We start from the raw sequence: 19,658 nt of genomic DNA, 5'->3' as shown, positions 1-19,658 counted from the left end.
AACTAAATCCTCCATCTCAGGAAACTGAAGATGTAGAACAAAGGCCTTTAACCCGGCTTAGGAGATAATAAACCCTGTGAAACTGACTCCAGATTATGTCTGTATGTACACTTTTCTAAGAAAAGGGTCTCTAAGCTTTGGCCAGATTCTCCAAGGTGGGGAGGCGAGGGTCAGAGACCCAGTGACAGGTGCAGAGTCCTGACTGATGATTGGTCTCTCATAAAACAAAAGATTAAAAAAATGTACAAAGTAATTAAAAACCCAATGTAAACTGCTATAGAAAAAACCATTCAGACACAAGGAATGTGTTAGAATGAAACACCGCCACAGAAAATTAAACATGTGAATTATGTGAAATCCAGGGCATATACTGCCATGCTCCTTAACAGCCTCCCCTGCACCCAGGTCACTCTCTGCTGCCACCTGCCTTCAGCCTGCAGTATCATCTGTTTACAAACACCTATTACACACCTACTGTGTGCCAGGCATGCTTCAAAGCACAGCAATGAGAAGGATGAAAATCCCACATTCTACTCTAGCATTATCTTCCAGTGGGGTAGGAAAAGGAGGAGGAAATAAGAGAGTAAGTAGATTTGTCTACCAGGAGAAAAACAAAGCAGGAAGGAAGAATAAAAAGGCTGCAATTTTATAAGGTTGTCAGAGAAGGCCTCTCCAAGAACATGATGTCTAAAAAAGACTTGGAAGAAGCAAGGGAATAAGCCAGCTGGGTATCAGGGAACACAGCCCCAAGGAGGGCCAAGAGCAAACATGCAGGCCCTAAGCAGAGGACATGGTGAGGGTGAAGAGCAGGGGGAGCACAGTGAGGGTGAAGGGCAGGGGGAGCACAGTGAGGGTGAAGGGCAGGGGGAGCACGGTGAGGGTGAAGGGCAGGGGGAGCACGGTGAGGGTGACGAGCAGGGGAGGTAGTGCAGGCAGAGCAAGAGAAGCACGAGCAGCAAGAGACAAAGCTGGAGCATTACTTGGGGAGGGATAACACGGCCTCACAGACAATTAAGACTCTGTCATTACTCTGGTCAAAATAAAACAGAAAACCACTAGAGAATTCTTCTCAGTCTCACCTGTGTTTCTGCTTTTTGCTTAGAAGCAGCTGAGCCACAGAAGCACACGTCTCAGCTTCTTTTACAGCATCCCTAAGTTTTCGAAAGAGATCATTCTCTGGGTACTTCCTATCCTCAGCATCCTCCAGCATTACTCGTAACTCAATCAAATCTGTAAAAAGAGAGCCATATACTATCACCACAGAAAATAAAAAGCCACTCCCCAATCAATTAGCAAAAACACCATAGCTGTGAAAATCCCGCCAATACAACTGAAGCTTATACCAGGTGGCTTGTTCCTAATTCTGAGAATTTCTCAGTTCAGTTCAGTCACTCAGTCATGTCTGACTCTTTGCGACTTCATGGACTGCAGCACACTAGGCCTCTGTCCATCATCAACTCCCGGAGTTTACTCAAACTCATGTCCATTGAGTCTGTGATGCCATCTAACCATCTCATCCTCTGTTGTCCCCTTCTCCTCCTGCCCTCAACCTTCCCAACATCAGGGTCTTTTCAGATGAGTCAGCTCTTCGCATCACATGGCCAAAGCACTGGAGTTTTAGCTTTAGCATCAGTCCTTCCAATGAATATTCAGGACTGATTTCCTTTAGGCTTGACTGGTTTGATCTCCTTGCAGTCCAAGGGACTCTGAAGAGTCTTCTCCAACACCACAGTTCAAAAGCATCAATTCTTTGGTGCTCAGCTTTCTTTATAGTCCAACTCTCACATCCATACATGACTACTGGAAAAACCGTAGCCTTGACTAGACGGACCTTTTTGGCAAGGTAATGTCTCTGCTTTTTAATATGCTGTCTAGGTTGGTCATAGCTTTTCTTCCAAGGAGCAAGCGTCTTTTAATTTCATGGCGGCAGTCACTATCTGCAATGATTTTGGAGCCCAAAAGCATAAAGTCTGTCACTGTTTCCATTGTTTCCCCATCTATTTGCCATGAAGTGACAGGACCAGATGCCATGATCTTAGTTTTCTGAATGCTGAGTTTTAAGACAACATTTTCAGTCTCTTTTCACTTTCATCAAGAGGCTCTTTAGTTCTTCTTTGCTTTTTGCCGTAAGTGTGGTGTCATCTGCATATCTGCAGTTATTGACGTTTCTCCCAGCAATCTTGATTCTAGCTTGTGCTTTATCCAGTCCAGCGTTTCTCATGATATACTCTGCATATAAGTTAAATAAGCAGGGTGACAATATACAGCCTTGACGTACTCCTTTCCCGATTTGGAACCAGTCTGTTGTTCCATATCCAGTTTTAACTGTTGCTTCTTGACCTGTACACAGATTTCTCAGGAGGCAGGTCAGGTGGTCTGATATTCCCATCTCTAAGAATTTTCCACAGTTTGTTGTGATCCACACAGTCAATGGCTTTGGCATAGTCAATTAAGCGAAGTAGATGTTTTTCTGGAACTCTCTTTTTTGATGATCCAATGGATGTTGGCAATTTGATCTCTGGTTCCTCTGCCTTTTCTAAATCCAGGTTGAACATCTGGATTTATCGTGAACATCAGTTCACGTCCTATTGAAGCCTGGTTTGGAGAATATTGAGCATTACTTTACTAGCGTGTGAGATGAGTGCAATTGTGTGGTAGTTTGAGCCTTCTTTGGCACTACCTTTCTTTGGGATTGGAATGAAACCTGACCTTTTCAAGTCCAGTGGCCACTGCTGAATTTTCCAAATTTGCTGGCATATTGAGTGCAGCACTTTCACAGCATTATCTTTTAGGATTTGAAATAGCTCAACTAGAATTCCATTTCAAAACTCCACTAGCTTTGTTCATAGTGATGCTTCCTAAGGCCCACTTCATTTCGCGTTCCAGGATGTCTGGCTCTAGGTCAGTGATGACACCATTGTGATTATCTGGGTCGTGAAGATCTTTTTTGTATAGTTCTTCTATGTATTCTTGCCACCTCTTAATATCTTCTGCTTCTGTTAGGCCCATACCATTTCTGTCCTTTATTGTGCCCATCTTTGCATGAAATGTTCCCTTGGTAACTCTAATTTTCTTGAAGAGAGAATTGCTCAGTGAGCTGTTAATGTGAGTCTACTTATAACAATGGTTCCCCAAAATATATATCTGCTGTTAGCAATCTGTCTCATTTTATATCAACTTTATCACTTAACAAAAGATTCTCAAACAGGAAATTAAGTCTGTAGTCAACCAACCCATTGGTCTCAAATCTCTTATGAAGCCTTAGGACTTTTCCTTAATGGAGGAAAAACACATGAAACAAAACAAGATCTCTTTCAAAGTGAAAACCATTTCACTGTCTGCTTAAAAAAGGAAGAAACTTAACCTTTCTTGTGATTGAAGTTGGCAGATAATGCTTCTGTAACACGACTGACCCACGTGTCATAGGACTGTGCCCTGACCTTCACACCATAGAGCAGAGAAGGGAGGTCCTCCAATGGGTAGCGATATCTAAAAAGAAGATCACACACAAAAATAAAAACTTTCAAAACCCAACAATAATTTGAAAATAAATTAACATTGAAACAGAATCACCTTAAGGGAAGTACAATGGCCAGGTACACATAAAGAGAAAAACCTAAGCAGCTCACAGAGTTTTAATTCAGAGAAAGGCAAGGAATGTGTGACATCAACTTGATAAAGCAACTCATTTTATTCAGTAAGTTTAGGTACAACTTTAATGGGCTGATCCTCAAGAAAGGAGGCAGACAGGTAAGATGTAACTAGAACAAACACAAGGAAGGGCATTACGAACAAGAGTATTAATTTTTAAAAAGACTGTAATGGAAGCTTTACGAGAAACGTCTGCATACCTAAGACATTTTTTCTGCATGGGGCAGGGGCACAGATCAGTAGGATGGTAGAGACACACAAGCCGTTCAGGGTTACAGGAGCACGTGAGAGCAGAGAGGAAACAGGTGGTCCTGCAGGCTGAACACTGTCGCTCATCATCAGGCACAAGCTCAAACACCTCTTCCTCCGACATCAGGACACCCTGAAATACAACTGATGTCACCTGATCAAGTCTTTCCAGTCTTTCAAGCATCAGAGAACTTAAAGTTATTAACTTTTTCCTACTCTTGACGACATAAACATGGGAGATACGATGGCACATCCTCAAAATATTTTCTAAAAACATTGCTAATTTTTTATGAGCAAGACTAAACCTTAGTATCTAAGAATGCACATGTGACTGACAAAAACTTCTTAAAATGCAGGAAATGCTTACTACAAAGAGGTTAAAAGTCATTTGTTGAGGGAAGGAAAGGAAGCAGTAATTGGGAGGTACTTTGAAGATGGCTGATAAGGGTTTTTTTGGGCACAGTAAGCCAAGACTTTTTTATTTGCTAGTATTATTTTTCTAACATATTTTGCCCTAAAATCCTTTTTTAATATACAATTTTGAAAGGTTATACCCTGTAGTTATTACAAAATACTGGCTAGCTGATAAAGTTCTATTTCTTGACCATATGGTGATGACAACAAAGGTTGCCACAGAATAATTCATGAAGTTCTATATGTTTTATGTGGTTTTGTTTTCTATTTAACATAAGAAAAAGATAAATCAAAAAGTACTGTCCCCAGGGACAATATACCCTTGAACTAAAAATTTTAGTATTCTGAAAGTAACACTGATAGGTATAAACACATGCAAGGATAGAAAGATGTAAAATTACTTAAACTATGAAAATCAAAGTATAATCTATTTCAACAAGGCATCAAAAAGAAAGCTAATCTTTCGCATATAAACAACAAAGCCCTATTATATGTATCACAGAAAACTATATTCAATATCCTATGATAAACCATAATGGAAAAGAACATTAAGAATGTGTATGTGACTGAATTACTCTGCTGTACAGCAGAAATTAAAACACTATAAATCAACTAGACTTTAATTTAAAAAAATATTAAAACTGGGAAAAAAGAAAGCTTATCAAATTCGGTATGCCACTTTAAGAAAGTAGGGGCACCTGAAGCACATTTTACAAAGGCTTCCATTTGATAAATAAGGGGGTCCCCTTCACAGTTTCTACTTACCTGAGCACAGTATTTACAAGCCAATTCCACTATATGAGAGCAATCTTCTTTTCTTCCTCCACTTAAACAAGGTAGTGATCTAATAGTTTATTCACTGGCAGACACAACCTAATTCCTTCAATATTTTCTTCTTATCTAGGTATCTCCTGGCTGAACTCTTTATCTTTTCATTTTCTCATAGAAGCACTTCGTATTTTCTTTAAAAGTTACTTTAATACAAAAATGGTTCCAAAATGCATTTCAAGTGTTTCTTACATTAACAGCTGGCAAACAGGGAATGCTAATACATCAACTGACTAAGTCCTGGCTGCTTTAAGAAATTCTACACCTCTTCCCAAAGCATACTCTAAGGACCACTAACCCTAGAAGGTATTCCACAAAAAAACAAGGAAATTTAGGGGGGAGATAAATGCTATGCATCATACCTCTTCCAACTGGAAATTAACAAACACCAGCATATTAAAGGATCAGGTAAGTTTTACAGTAAAGAATTCCACTAAGGGACCTCCATAGTGATCTAGTGGTTAAGAATCCGCCTACCAATACAGGGAACACGGATTCGATCCCTGGTCCAGGAACCAAGGTCCCACAAGGAATCGTGTATCATGGGAAATAAAGTGGGCTATGCAGAGAAGGAGGGAGCATGGTACACACCCAGTGAGGCTAGCTACATAGGGAGGGTTAGGGAAAATGGGCTAAGACAGGCTGAAGATATATATTTTCTCATTTAGTTTCCATTTCAATATGATATTTAGTTTATTTGAAGCATTCAAAATCCCAGCACTGGGTTATTCAGTGCCTCTTATATTCACTAAAAACTTAGATTGGAGGGAAAGAAAAATTGATTAACTCAGACAATCTGCAATCACCAGAAACACAACTTTTGTTTAATTACAAAGCTGAGAGAAGAACTTGATCTTTCTCACCTAAAGAAACACTATACATAGGAAAATTTTAAAAATAAATATATACCTAATAAATTCTACCTGACAGGACTGCATTTTTAAAAATCGAGAGATGCTGACATCAAGATTCCTAAAACTTCAACTTAAACCAAAATGGCAGAAACAAAGGTATGAAATCTCCAAATTAGCAATTTCTGTGTTCAACTTCTAGAGGGATTGAAGATGAAAATGGATTCTTTCCACCATAGGTTCAATTTTTAGTGTATTTCGTGAGCACTATAATCAGCAAACTCACCATCTGCATCACAGACTCTCTTAACCGTGTCTCCTCCTCAGTCAGGAGTGTCAACTCCTTGCACACCATGGCAGCCAACCCCACGTCTAAGCATTCCGGATCTGCTGCCATCTTGAAGATGAGCTCCTCATGTGAGAAGACACAATGGCGCCTCAGCCGGCGGTAGTGACTCACACACTGACGTCCAATGGGCAGCTGAAAAAAAGACAAGATTCTCAAATTAAAGTACTTGCTTATAACACATTCCAGAACAGAACCACTGCTTACCCCAAATCCTCTTTTTTTCTTATAAACAACACAGAACAAGAACGTCCATTTGAATATAAGAGGTAACTGTAAATATTAGAACTTCATCGCCCAGCAAGAATTTCACGAAGGCCTTCCCAAAGAAAATCCCCCTAATTCACGATGCTGAGCTTCTAGCCTAAGCAGCTGATTTCCACTCATTACACAGTTATGCACCTCAAGCATGAGTTTCTTGACACATAAATGAGGCAGAACTCTTTTACACCAGTCACATGGGACTGCTCTTACAAGAAAAGGAAAAAAATTACCAAGCTATAAAGATATAACTGGACATATTCAACATTGATGTTTCCACAAAACAAAACAAAAAAACCAGATGCTACTACAAAGGAGGGAAAATGGAAGGGAAGGGAAGGAAAAAGCACTAAACAGTTCACATGGACTATTTTTTATAAGGACTATTTACATGTTATCTAAAAATTATTTTAAAACTACCAGTCTGGCCTAGAAAAAATTCAAAGTGTAATCATGAGATTGCATGTACTTTAATTTTAATCATGTACTTTAATTTTCCTACGCGAAATAAATAACTAAATGATCACTTTTCATAAGCCAACAGATACACTAAGATAACTTCTGAAAATCTAACACGCTTCAAATAAAACTGATACTAGCTACACTACACAAACTCTCTCTCTCTCTCCAATTTCTTTCCTTTACTCAAGTGGAAAAACTTGGATGGCTAAAGTTTTTGTTTGTATCTGAAAACTGTAACCTCAGAGAAAAAATAAAGTCAACCTCTAAGAACTTTTTGGAGCTCGCCTCCATTTTGAGGAAGCAGAGGGGAATCACAAGAATCAGAGCGCCAGAGCACAGTACTCTCTCTGAATCAAGCACTATTTCCCCACTCTTCCAAACAAACAATCTTTCCCAAGAAAATACATGTTTAGCTTACGCTTTTTTTTGAGCTTACATTAAAAAAAAAAAAAAAAGTTGAGCTTATGTTTAGCATTTATCTTGTCCACCAACAATATACAATTCTTTCTTAATTCTCAGATATGTAAACATTTCACAGCCTTAAAGCAAGAAGAAGAAGAAAAACAAAACCGTAGGATTTGCAGTTTTTAATTATCACAAGGAAGCCACATAAAATAGAACTGATTGTCCACTGTAGCTTATAAAAATTTGTACCATCACTTTATTCCAGATATAAAGCTGCTTTTACTTTTCAATTATATCACACTCTTCTCCTAAGGAGTATCAAGGGCTTTCACATATATTACCTCACTTGTCTGAGGTCATTAAGTGAATCTCAGCATTTTTACATAGGAGGTAAAAAAGAATTTAGGACCAGAGAAATAAAAAGTTACCTAAGATTAGACAGCAGTAATAATGAGCATGTTAAAGGTAGAATCATTTCCAACTCATCTCTGAATCACCTGCATTTCCACACTATATCTACCTGGCCAAGGAACAAGTAAATCATAAACACTTAATAAATGTAAGCTGAGTTTTCTGAAATAGAGTTCAAGCCCAAGACAAAGTCCTAAGCTCTGTTTTGCTCTTGCTACTTTCTAATAAGTAAGAAGTTTAGAATGACTAGGTCGAGTAGGATTGTTCATTATTCAATTTCATTCATTAGCTAAGGAAACAATATGACTAATTAGCCCACCAGGCTCCTCTGTCCATGGTATTTTCCAGGCAAGAAAACTGGAGCCGGTAGCCATTTCCTTCTCCATGGCATCTTCCCAACCCAGGGACTGAACCTGGGTCTCCTCCACTGCAGGCAGATTCTTTAGTGACTAAGCCACCAGGGAAGCCCAATTATGAAGTTTAACAAACTAAGATGCCCATAGAAAACCTAAGATCCAATATTACTAAAAAAAAAAAAAAATTCCCCAAAATGTCAGGAGAGGTGACAAAACAACAGAACAGTCTCACTAAAGGAAAAATAAAGTCATATAGTGTATTACAAGTTTGCAGTTTTACATCCCCACCAATAAGATGTAAAAACTACTAATTACTTTTTTATATCGACTTCATTTACAAGCAAAATAGCAATCAATGGCAACATCATCTACACAACAGTGTAGCCCATAGAGATCTCAGTATCATGGCTACCCTTTAAAATAATCTTTTTAAAAAGAATATAGAAAACATGGCAGGAAGAATAAAATCAACTAATTGTCTATCAGAAAGAAAATAATAAAGGTATGTTTTAAGATAAAAATCAGAACTGGATATTTTAATATAAAAATCAGAGCTAGCTATTTGATATGGTACAATTAATTTCCAAAAAAGATCTGGTTACCTTTATAAAATCCAAAAAGTGCTCAGAGAAACCAGAGACTAGAGGAATTACGTTCTCTCAGAGAAGATTCAGAAAACATCAACTGCTCATTTAAAATTCAAACAAAATGAGAAAGTAACAAATGAGAAGAACTACAAAACCTTCCAAATAAAAACTACCTGGAACTTTCTAAACTGCAGCAGACATCCCAATCCCCACTGAATACTCATAAACCCTCCCCTCCCAGCTAAGCAAACACAGCAATTACAATGCATCTCCAGGGGTGTTAGTAGACGTACAACAGCCACTTGCTATAGAACAGACCCAGTCAGCAGTGCAGAAGTTCACGGCCTCGGCGAAGTTGTAGCCTTGGTTAAACCCAGAGTGATAGGCCCGAGGGAATGTCACCACAAACTCGCCAGCACACTGATTGGTCCTGTACACCTAAACGCAAGTCAGAAACAGGATACGAAAGCAGAAGAAAACAATATGAAAACAACAGAAAAAGGAAACATTTCACCAGTTTCAAAAGCGTTTTTTAAACTTGACAACAATAAACTATTAAGCTACACATACCAAAAAATAACATCAGGGTTGAAGAAGCTGTCAGTTTCACCTTCTTATAATATTATGTCACTGATAAATTAAAATAATTCATGACAAGAATTCACAGCCCAAAGAAATTTTCAAGGAGAAAACATTCCTCTCACTGAGCTACTAGTTTCCTAACTTGATGACAGTTTTACAATTAAGAGAATTTTTCTTTTATCCCTTTATTCCTATGGTGTACATAGTGGGAAAGGATGAATTTCACTGTTTTTGCATAATTTTTTTTTGGAAACTAACTGATTAGCTCCTATGTCATACAGAGAGCCTCAAATCAGTTTTCCTGAATCTCCTGGTTTTATGATAATACTATGTCTTTTGAAAAGTCCAAGATTTTGTACAAATTAACTCTTTAAAGACAAGGTAACATTACTATCGCCCGATCTCCTTTCTCATTAAGGTTATAACTATTTGACTATATGAAGCAAACACTGAATTTATATTTTATCAAATATTAGCACAATTTAAATGTAATAATCATTTTCAAAACTAGACTTAAAAGTAGAAAAGGTGTTCACTGTGTATTTTTACTTCATTATCTCATGCAAAAAAAGGCTATAAAATCTTCATATGAAAGATGGAAATATGATCTCCACAAAGATAAGGATCAGTTATTAGAACTACCACTTAATACACTTCTACTTTGATTAAATGGGGATAATAAAGAAAATAAGATGTTTACTAAAACCAAGATATACTGAAAACAAGATTATTCTAACAGGCTGCTGTACATAAAGGTATGATTCACTTTTCATAACAACCCATTCTTAATAAAATAAATGTTGTTCCCTTTGGAGTATAAATTCTAATTTGGCTAGAAGAGGACACGATTTTATTCCCTATTATAAAACCAAGCATGTATTATGATATACGTTAACTTTAAAATACTGAAGGGAGATGCAAAAAGACTCACCGGTACCCCGTGCTCCATCAGTACGTTGGGGTTCATGATGGTGACTAACTGATGCAGGAGGTCAGGCTGGGACTCAAACAGCTCAGGGGCTAGCTCCCTCATTACCTCCTCCAGCTGCTCCGCAGCATGAGACGGCACGCCATACCATGTCTTTGGCTCTCCCCTAGCAAAGAAGTAACAGTTTATCCAGGCAGAGCACAGTGCCCATGAGGCCAGGGTCTCGGACTCAAATCCACTAAACTGTAATTAACTTTGTCTTGCTCTGTGGCCATAGATAATGGGCCCTGAATCCTAGCAACCATTTCAAAAATCTGTGCTACTATTCACAACAGGAGGTAAGGCAAGTGTATACGGACAGGTGGGTATGTAGTTTTCACTATGGAAAGGCAAGTCGAATGAACTCTTTAAGGTAGAGCAGTAAACAGCATCTTCCAACAGGAAAGATGGTATAGGAAAAGCAAGCATTGTACCAAAGGATACTGACATACTGCCTGATTCACAGGTCCACTGGACATTCCAATTATCCCCACCATGATCAAAGTAAAAGTCAATGCCCTATAGAATATGTCTATAGAACTTCAACATTACTATCCAAGGAAATAAGCCAAGGAGAGACATTGTTGAAATCCTGAATAATACTTATGAATCTTACAAATTGTTGAAATCCTGAGTTCTATCTATGAATCCTATGGACTAAACACTTGGCATCACTAACACACCAGACTTCAGTGGACTAGAGTTTACTTATAATACTAAATTGAAGTTCAAGGAAATTGATTTAATTAGTCATGCAATCTACAGAATAACTTAATCATAATACAATTCACAGTGCTGTCTCTAATAGAAACTTACAGCAATGACTGAAAATGTTCTATATCTATGCTGGCCAATACAAGGGTCACCAGTCACAATTGACAAGTAAGCACTTAAAATGTGGTTAATGCAAATGCTGAAGTAAACTTTTAATTTTAAACAACCACACGTGGCTAGAAGCTATCATATTGCAAAGCACAGGGATGAAAGAAAGAAAACCATTAGTTTGCACAGTCTGATCTGAGCTAAGCTAAGTCACTTCAGTCGTGTCCGACTCTGTGCGACCCCATCAACGGCAGCCCACCAGGCTCCCCCGTCCCTGGGATTCTCCAGGCAAGAACACTGGAGTGGGTTGCCATTTCCTTCTCCAGTGCATGAAAGTGAAAAGTGAAAGTGAAGTCGTACAGTCGTGTCCGACTCCTAGCGACCCCATGGACTGCAGCCTACCAGGCTCCTCCATCCATGGGATTTTCTAGGCAAGAGTACTGGAGTGGGGTGCCATTGCCTTCTCCGCTGACCTGAGCAGTATCTTTCAAATGGAAAGAAAAATACTATTTGGTTAAGATCGGAATACTGGACAAGGAACTGGGTAAGTAAATAAAAGCTGTGGGTCAAATAAAAACAAAAACCAACAAAAAACCTTAACTAATACACATGTAACATAGGCATTTAATTTCAAATACTGAAGGTTAGTCAGATCTTGACTATATAAACTTTAAATATCCTGCCTTGCATATCAAAAGTTAAATCAAAGAAATGTTCCCTGTACACTGAATACTAAGAATCACCTGGTCTAAAACCTGGGGCTTGGCTGCACACATGTTAAGAGTGGAAGTGTCAGAGACACTGTACCCTGAGACCCCTACCCAGTACCTTATCCTACTTTGGGTAGGACACACTTTAAAGTCAGTTCTCCCCAACACATCACCTAATTTTATCACACCTTTAGAAAGGTCACCAAGTGTGCATGCTGTTAACAAAAACTGTGCATACCAGTGCAGGTAGTTGATGGAATAACTCCAGTGATCTTCAATGTGCCAGCAAAAGGAGGAGAAGCACATCCCCACATAGAGCCACGGCACCTTCATGCCAGAGATGTCCACGTTGATGTGTGCAAGAACAGACTGCTCTAGCACAGGCATGTTATTCAAGTTCCAACCAGAAAGCGCATATTCCTACAGAAGGAGAACAGTGTAAATGAGAACAGAAATGACAAGAGCCCAACAGGTATCTCAAGAGAGTCTTTAAAAACAAAAGTAAAAATTGTGTTAAGTCACAATCATCTAATCCACAGAATCTGTGCTCCTTGCTCTCTACGTGTAACTCATATTCCTAAATATTTAATCCTATCTCCTAAGTGATATTTACATTTCCCTTTAGTTATTTCAGCTATCTCTGGATTACTCTACGCATATAAGGCTTATTATTACTCCCCACCCACCCCCACAGTTTACCAGTAAAATACTGTGAGATTCATTTTAATAGGTTGGTATTGTATTTCTACTTTATCCCTGGTAGCATAACTTACCAAAATGTTTATCAATGTATTTGTGGTGCCAAGATACTGTGAGGACAAAACGGAATAGGATCCTGAATCTGTGGCCAACGGTGAAGACCAAGATGGTGCAGAAAGTCAGCACCCCCAACCCCAACTATGTGCTCAGTAATGTCCAACTCTTTGTGACTCCGTGGACTGTAGCCCACCAGGCTCCTTTGTCCATGGGACTTTACAGGCAAGAATCCTGGGCAATCACACTACAAACACATCCATTAACAACAACAACAAATTTTTTTGTTTCACAAATGAGTTCAAGAGAAAAAAGAAATTGCAATTTCCAAAAAAAAAAAAAGAAAGCACAGCCACAGTGAAAAAGGAAAGGTGCTGAGTCTTCAGAGGTTTCTAACTGGATATAAGCTCTGGACATGAGTTTCAAACACCCACTTCTGAAGCCGTATGTGGCAGAGACTTAAAATGCTATCATCCTTGTGGCAGGCAGTTCTCAAAGGGGCCTAAGGAACCCAAGTGGAGTATAAGGAATCCAGGAGACCCACAAAATCGAACTACTTTCATAACAACCCTAAGATGCTATCTGCCTTTTTCACTGTCATTCTTCCAAGAGTGTAGTTGAGTTTTCCAGGATATGTGATGTGATACTGCAGAAGTCTGAATGCAGAAACAAGAGCATCTGACTGCCTTCTATTAGAAGGCTGGTAATGGTTGAACCTGGATGCCAGGGAGGAAGGGAGAGAAATTCATTATTATGTTAACTTTTAATCATGTGAAAGTTTCTATAATACAGAGATTAAAACCCTCAAAGTAAAGAGGTTAAATAACCAGTGACAAAGCTGAAGACAGAATCTGTGAATGAGAGAATCTATGAACATTTTCCTAATGTGATTATCTTAACCTGTGCTCTACTATGACAGGAGGGAAAAAATCAATAATAAGGCTAAAATAAGAAGACAGCCAAAAGACAGCTTTAGATCATAAAACAAAACAAAAAACGAAAACCCCATTCAGCACATATTAAGTAGTTAGATATTTCTGACTGGACACTTGGCATGATAAAGAGTGAGACGGTACCATGAATAAACTGGGTCAGTGATACTGTAAGGAGTTACAACGGACTGGTCAGGGCAAGACGGGACTCAAACAAGGGAAGCCAGGGTTGGAACGGTGTGAGCACGCACATTCCCATTCCTGTTTTAGAACATGATTCTGTAGGCATGATGCTTACCTGCTCACAGAGACATACTACATAGGGAAGGATACAAGAGAAGATGAAACAGGGTCCTCTGTCTAACTAGAGACCTGGGTAGGAAGGAGACTTCTAATCATGAAGAACTTTTGGAAATGGTGATGTGGGGAGGTTGGGCAGTTCCCTCCACAGAAAACAAGGATAGAACTGAACAAGATTATCAGAACAACCATTTCAAGAAACTAGAACACAATCAAAGGCAAAAAAATTGAGAAGTATTTAGTCTTAAGAAACTAAAAGAAGGCTAAATAAAGACATTCTCACATAAGCAAAGACAAGAATTCATTGCTAGCAGACCTGCACTACAAATAGAAACAGTCCAAGAGGCTCAAATAAAAAGTATCCTGGACCCACAGGAATGAGAGAAAGAGTACCAGAAAGGGTATATATGCGTAATGATGTAAAAGACTGTAAAATTCTTTCTTCTGAATTGTTTTAAAGACCATAAGATGGTTTAAAGCAATACTATACTGCCATGTTGGTGTATTATACAATATGCAGATACAACATACAACACACAAAAGAGAAAAGCAAATGAAAAAACAGTTTCCAAGTTTCTAATTTACCAGAAGTCAATATTGAAATGAAGTAGAATGTGATCAGTTAAAGACAGACACTATTGATGAAGCTGTTTTTTTTTTTTAAAGCTATATACTGTAATTCTTAGAGAACCACTAAATAACTCAAAATACGTATCTCCCCCCAAAAAATTTCAGGCCAATTAAAATGGTATGATGAATACCTCTTGAACACCAAAAGAAGGCAATGAGAGAGAGAGGAGCAAAAATGCAGGAGACAGAGAAAGCAGCAAGACGGCAGATATAAATCAACCACATTAAGTTTAAATGTACTGAACACTCCAACTAAAGTCAACCTTCACACTAGATTTTTAAAAAGAAAGATTCAAACATATGCTGCCTATAGAGACACAGGTCAGATTCCAAAATACAAACAGCTTCAAGGTAAAACAATGGAAAGAGATACACCATGCCAATGGTAACAAGAGACCTAGAGGGGCCATATTTTAAATTACGTATTCTTCTCCACTATGTACCTTTTTTTTTCTTACCATGTGTAAGAAAACAGGAAATAGAATTCTCAACTATTGCCAAATATAAAGGAAAAGAAAGTGACAAAGACCAAAGTAAGAGAAAAAGAAATAAATGATCATCTTACTTTAGCTTTACACATAAAGATCATCTGTTACAATTTAAATGCATATTTGAAAACCTATCTGCCCAGATTTTGAAGGAAATGTAATTGTGGACCTACCAGTGAAATGTAGTATTTTTTTTCTAAAGTCATTTTCTACATTTCCAAACAGAGAGAGCTACGCAAAATCTTTTAACTGGAATTAAGTTTCATGGGGTCGCAAAGAGTCGGACACGACTGAGTGACTGAACTGAAGTTCTAAATTAATTAAACTGGTTTTAAAATGAAAAGTTAAATGATTTTTAAAGTTACTTTGAATTTATTGTTTTCAAAACAGAAGATTATTTGTAATGTCCAAATTCTACATATTTAGTGTTTTAAACAGATGTGGTCCCTAAGATTAAAGAAAGGCCATTTTCTACTAGCAAAGGCTGGGTTGGCCACAGGTAAGAAGTATGGATACTACTACATGCTCTGCACCTCTTCTTCCGGCAGCATCTTTCTGCGGCCATCCTTCACAGGAAATCCACTCCCAAAGTCTTTTGAGGAGATGTCAGCTCCATACTCTACAATAACGTCCTCTTCAATGCTGCTCACCAGCCGCCAGAATTCCTTTTCTACCAGTTCTGTGGGGACCATCTACACATGGAAAAGAGAGATGACCGATTACAAACTCACTACAATCATAACCCATTATAACATAACACGCAGGTCAACTGAACAAAACCCATGAAAAAACAGAAACCTTCTCAATTCTCAGAGTTGAAAAGACTGCCGTCTTGGCTTTTCTGATTGAGGATGGGGAAAAGCTAAAGACGACTTAGACGAAAAACACAATGAACATTAACAAACAAACAAAAAAAACACAATGAACTTGAACTGCTTTCTTCTGCAAGCTGCTTTCCAACTAAGAAGGATAAAGATGACCCAAGACACAATGAAGAAAAAGGAAATACAAAAATCAAGGCTGAATTTTAATAGCTTTAGAAAATTATTTTGATGGAAATTTTTAAAAGCCCAAGAAGCCCCAGGAAAAGCAGCAAACCTCATAGTACAAATAGCTAAATAAAAGCAGCAACTGCCACATCTTTCATGCTTGTGTGAAAAGGACTGTGCTCAGAGGGTCCACAAACAAGGGAAAGACAGAAGCCAATTTCTCAACAGGAGAGTGCACACTGCCACAAGAAAGTTGAAGGAACAGAAGCAGACCCCGGGCCCCTGATCCTCAGATCCGGTGTTCTATCATCTTTTTCATGTCAATTCTGTTTTTCACAAAATAACGGAAGCTTTTAAAAAGCAAAACAAAAGCTTTGGACTCAGATAAATCTTTCATACTTTCCCAAAGTGACCTAAATACTCACATGGACTGGCATATTGAAATAGTCAGACTTAAAATTATCTGCCATCTCTCCAAAGCTCTGAAGTGTATACTCTCGTACGGCTTGTTCAAATCCAAAAGCTTCTCTAGGTTTATTACATTCCTGGAAAGAAAAAAATATCTAAGATTAACTTACTTAAAGTGAAGAAAGTATAAGGCTCTCAGGTATGACCTTCTTTGATCATTTTCCAAGGTGAAACAAATCCAGTCAACTCTAGACCACAAAACACCTATTAATTACTTTCAGTGCGGAACCAGGAAATAATGTTCTGAAACCTCAATTGCATTTTCATGCCTTCCAGAGGAAGGTGGTCATGAGACAGCTTCAGGCTTGGAGCTGGCATTAAGCTCTGGCATCAAGACACACACCTGGAGGGCTACCAACCTGGAATCAAGCCCAGAGATGTCTATCATCCTTGGTGGAAAAAACAAACGTTCAGGGAGGGAGGAAAGGTAATGGAGAAAGGGACAGTCACCGGGTTGCTAGGACACCCAGAAAGAAGAATGTTTTTTTTTCCTACTACCAATCATCACGACCAATTTCTTAACATAAAGACTTAGAACAGAACTGCTTCTGAATCGCCTAATGTTGAAAATAATAAAAAATAATTAAAAGATCATAAACATATGCTTTCAATGTATCTAAATACACCCAGCCAACTCTTTGCTTTCAACATTCTATCATATTTTGTTAAAATAAACACACCAGGCATTTCACGACAGTGGCATTACTATAATCTTTCAATAACAAATTTAGTACAATCAAGCCAAAATTTAAACAAGTTAATAGATACCACCAGTTTATGTGGCAGCATGAAAACTGGATGCATAGATCCTAAGTTCTAGAGCTTCATATCTGATTTTGACTTTTTTTTTAAATTAAATAAAAAATAACCTACGGATTTTCTCCACTTTTACTGTTTTCCTGGAATATGAATAGTCTAGCAAAAGTCTCATTCATCTGCAGCAATAAACAGAGTTACCAAACCACAGTCAGAAAAAGACACTTTAAAAAACAGAACTGAAAATAAAATAAAATAAAAAACAGAACTGTTACATTTCCAGTCACTATCACTCTTTTAAAAAGCCTAGCAATTTCAAGCTCTGAAAAACAAAGACAGAGGAGAAGCAGCTTCATGGGAAGTGTTGACTGTACACCCGTATGTATGTTTTTGTTCCCTTTAAAAGGTAAGGTTGGGTGTGTACCTCGGCCACACACTTAGGACACCTCCAGTCGCCCTTGGGCACATCAGGCAGTGGGGGAATTAAGCAGAACGTATGGTAGCTGTCATCACACCCGTCACACAGCAGCAGCTTATCCTCATTGTTTCCCCGACCACAGAACATACAAACATACAGATCAACCTGTTAACAACAAAATAAAGTAGCATGAAAGTTTATTAATAAGTTTATTAAAAAGCAGTATTAAATCTTTACCAGGAATGCCTTAATTGAAACAAAATACTGTACACTAAAAAATAAACATAAGTCCTGAATACTTATTTTAAATAACAGTATATAAACAGCTTTGCATAAAGCTTCCTGAATTTCCTCAGAGCTGCTACAAGCAAGTTAATAAAAGTGTATCAAGGTATCGGAGTAAACGACCACTACAAATCTAGGGTACTTGAATGTCAATTTCTATAAATAAAATATACCACGTCACTTTTCCTACACACAAATGCTCTTCACTGGTAGAGGGCTCAGGACAGAGCACTGTCTAATACAGCTAAGGGTTGACAGAGTCATCCTCTCACTCACTCATTCACTAGGTATATGACTCAGGAACCGTCTGTGTGTATGCCACAAAGCAAGGTTAATGTGATATACACCAAAGCTGAAGCTTCAGATGCACTAAGTCTTTGGACTAAATGAACTAACTAAACGACACACCAGACACAGCAAGGTAAAAAAGCAAAACTAAAATAAAAATAAATCCTTTCCCTCCTAACACATCTCAGAACACTTACAAAGTTAACAGAGAGAGTTCCTTTCCGTTGTCTCATTTGCATGTTAAATGCGTCTGACCTGTTGGTAACTTTTCGTCTTCGGGAGACCTCATCTTGAAATAAAAATAATTATATAATAATAGTAAAAACTAATGTTGAGAGCTTACCATGGACCAGACACTATTTTAAATTATTTAAATTAGTTAAAATCTCACAACACTATGAGGCAGATAAACTATTATCCCCCAGTGAAGATAAAGAATCTGAAGAACAGAGAAGTTAGGTAACCTGCCCAAACTCACACAGTGAGTCAGCAGCAGATTTGGGATTCTAGTCCAGGCAATTGAGCTGCAGAGAGTTTAAGTACTAATTCTGTATTGCCCACATGGAGAACTTATCAGGAACTAATTTGAGACTAGCATTAAGATCACAGCCAGCCAATACAATTACAAACATAAAAAAGATAAGGTGCTTAATTTTTAAAAGAGTAATAGTAAACAATGTAATATATCAAGTAAGTCTGATCACACTGAATATTTGGTGATAGAACAATATTATCTGATCAACCAGCGTTCAGTCCAGAATTGGAATCATGACTTAAGTCATATCAGAAAATGCACAAAAATCAGTATGACTTGTGATTACAGTATTCCATTAAATTCTTATACAGTACAAAAACACATCCAACACAATCTTCGTCAAATTGAGTCTTAAAACTGACATGTACTTATCTCTGCATTAGCAATTTTACTCACAGCTAATTCTAACATGCTAAGCTGGGAGCACCAGCCATTTTTCAAATAGATTACTTAAATGAAGTGTTGTAATATACATCAACGCAATTACAGAAAAATATTATAATTAGAATCTAAATAATTCGCTCTCCCTAGTATGTTCTGATTCTAAAGGTCAGAGAGACTCCTCTATTTCTTTTTAAAATTAAAAACAGCTAGCTTTAGATCACCAGGTAAGAATCATTAATTTTGCCATTCTCTTATAAATTGGCCTTTAGAAACAATAATTTCTGTGTCAAGTGGAAGGAGGAAATGGAGGAGGAAATTTTCTCCCAAAATAATATAAAAATTTAACATACTATGGCTTCTTACACCTTAAGATTATCTGCCATTAAAAAGGTGATTTGTCTGGAAATCATGCTGCAAGCCTACAATACAATCCTTAGAAAACCCCACAGCAGACTACGATTCAAGCACAACCTGCATCTGTTATAACCACACCACTACACCTTAATACTTTCCGTGACCAAATAACAGAT

The 19,658-nt window shown here is 37.9% G+C and overlaps 1 protein-coding gene across 2 annotated transcripts in view; it reads right to left on the bottom strand.

Annotated features, from left to right (window-relative positions):
* KDM5A (lysine demethylase 5A) overlaps positions 1–19,658 on the bottom strand; it is a 65,180-nt gene that overhangs the window by 32,579 nt on the left and 12,943 nt on the right. For both annotated transcript variants that reach the window (XM_055568383.1, XM_055568391.1), the window contains exons 7-17: positions 18,407–18,498; positions 17,643–17,801; positions 16,420–16,539; positions 15,539–15,697; positions 12,141–12,322; positions 10,335–10,497; positions 9,140–9,259; positions 6,280–6,474; positions 3,852–4,033; positions 3,365–3,489; positions 1,080–1,230 (exon numbers count right to left, since the gene is read on the bottom strand). In XM_055568383.1, coding sequence (XP_055424358.1) covers positions 1,080–1,230; positions 3,365–3,489; positions 3,852–4,033; positions 6,280–6,474; positions 9,140–9,259; positions 10,335–10,497; positions 12,141–12,322; positions 15,539–15,697; positions 16,420–16,539; positions 17,643–17,801; positions 18,407–18,498 — 1,648 coding nt within the window. The remainder of the gene's footprint in view (positions 1–1,079; positions 1,231–3,364; positions 3,490–3,851; positions 4,034–6,279; positions 6,475–9,139; positions 9,260–10,334; positions 10,498–12,140; positions 12,323–15,538; positions 15,698–16,419; positions 16,540–17,642; positions 17,802–18,406; positions 18,499–19,658) is intronic.

Source organism: Bubalus kerabau, chromosome 1 (genome assembly GCF_029407905.1).
Source record: "Bubalus kerabau isolate K-KA32 ecotype Philippines breed swamp buffalo chromosome 1, PCC_UOA_SB_1v2, whole genome shotgun sequence".
In the NCBI taxonomy this organism is placed as follows: domain Eukaryota; kingdom Metazoa; phylum Chordata; class Mammalia; order Artiodactyla; family Bovidae; genus Bubalus; species Bubalus kerabau.
The sequence above is the reverse complement of the archived record's forward strand: the minus strand, read 5'-3'. Positions and strand labels throughout refer to the sequence as shown.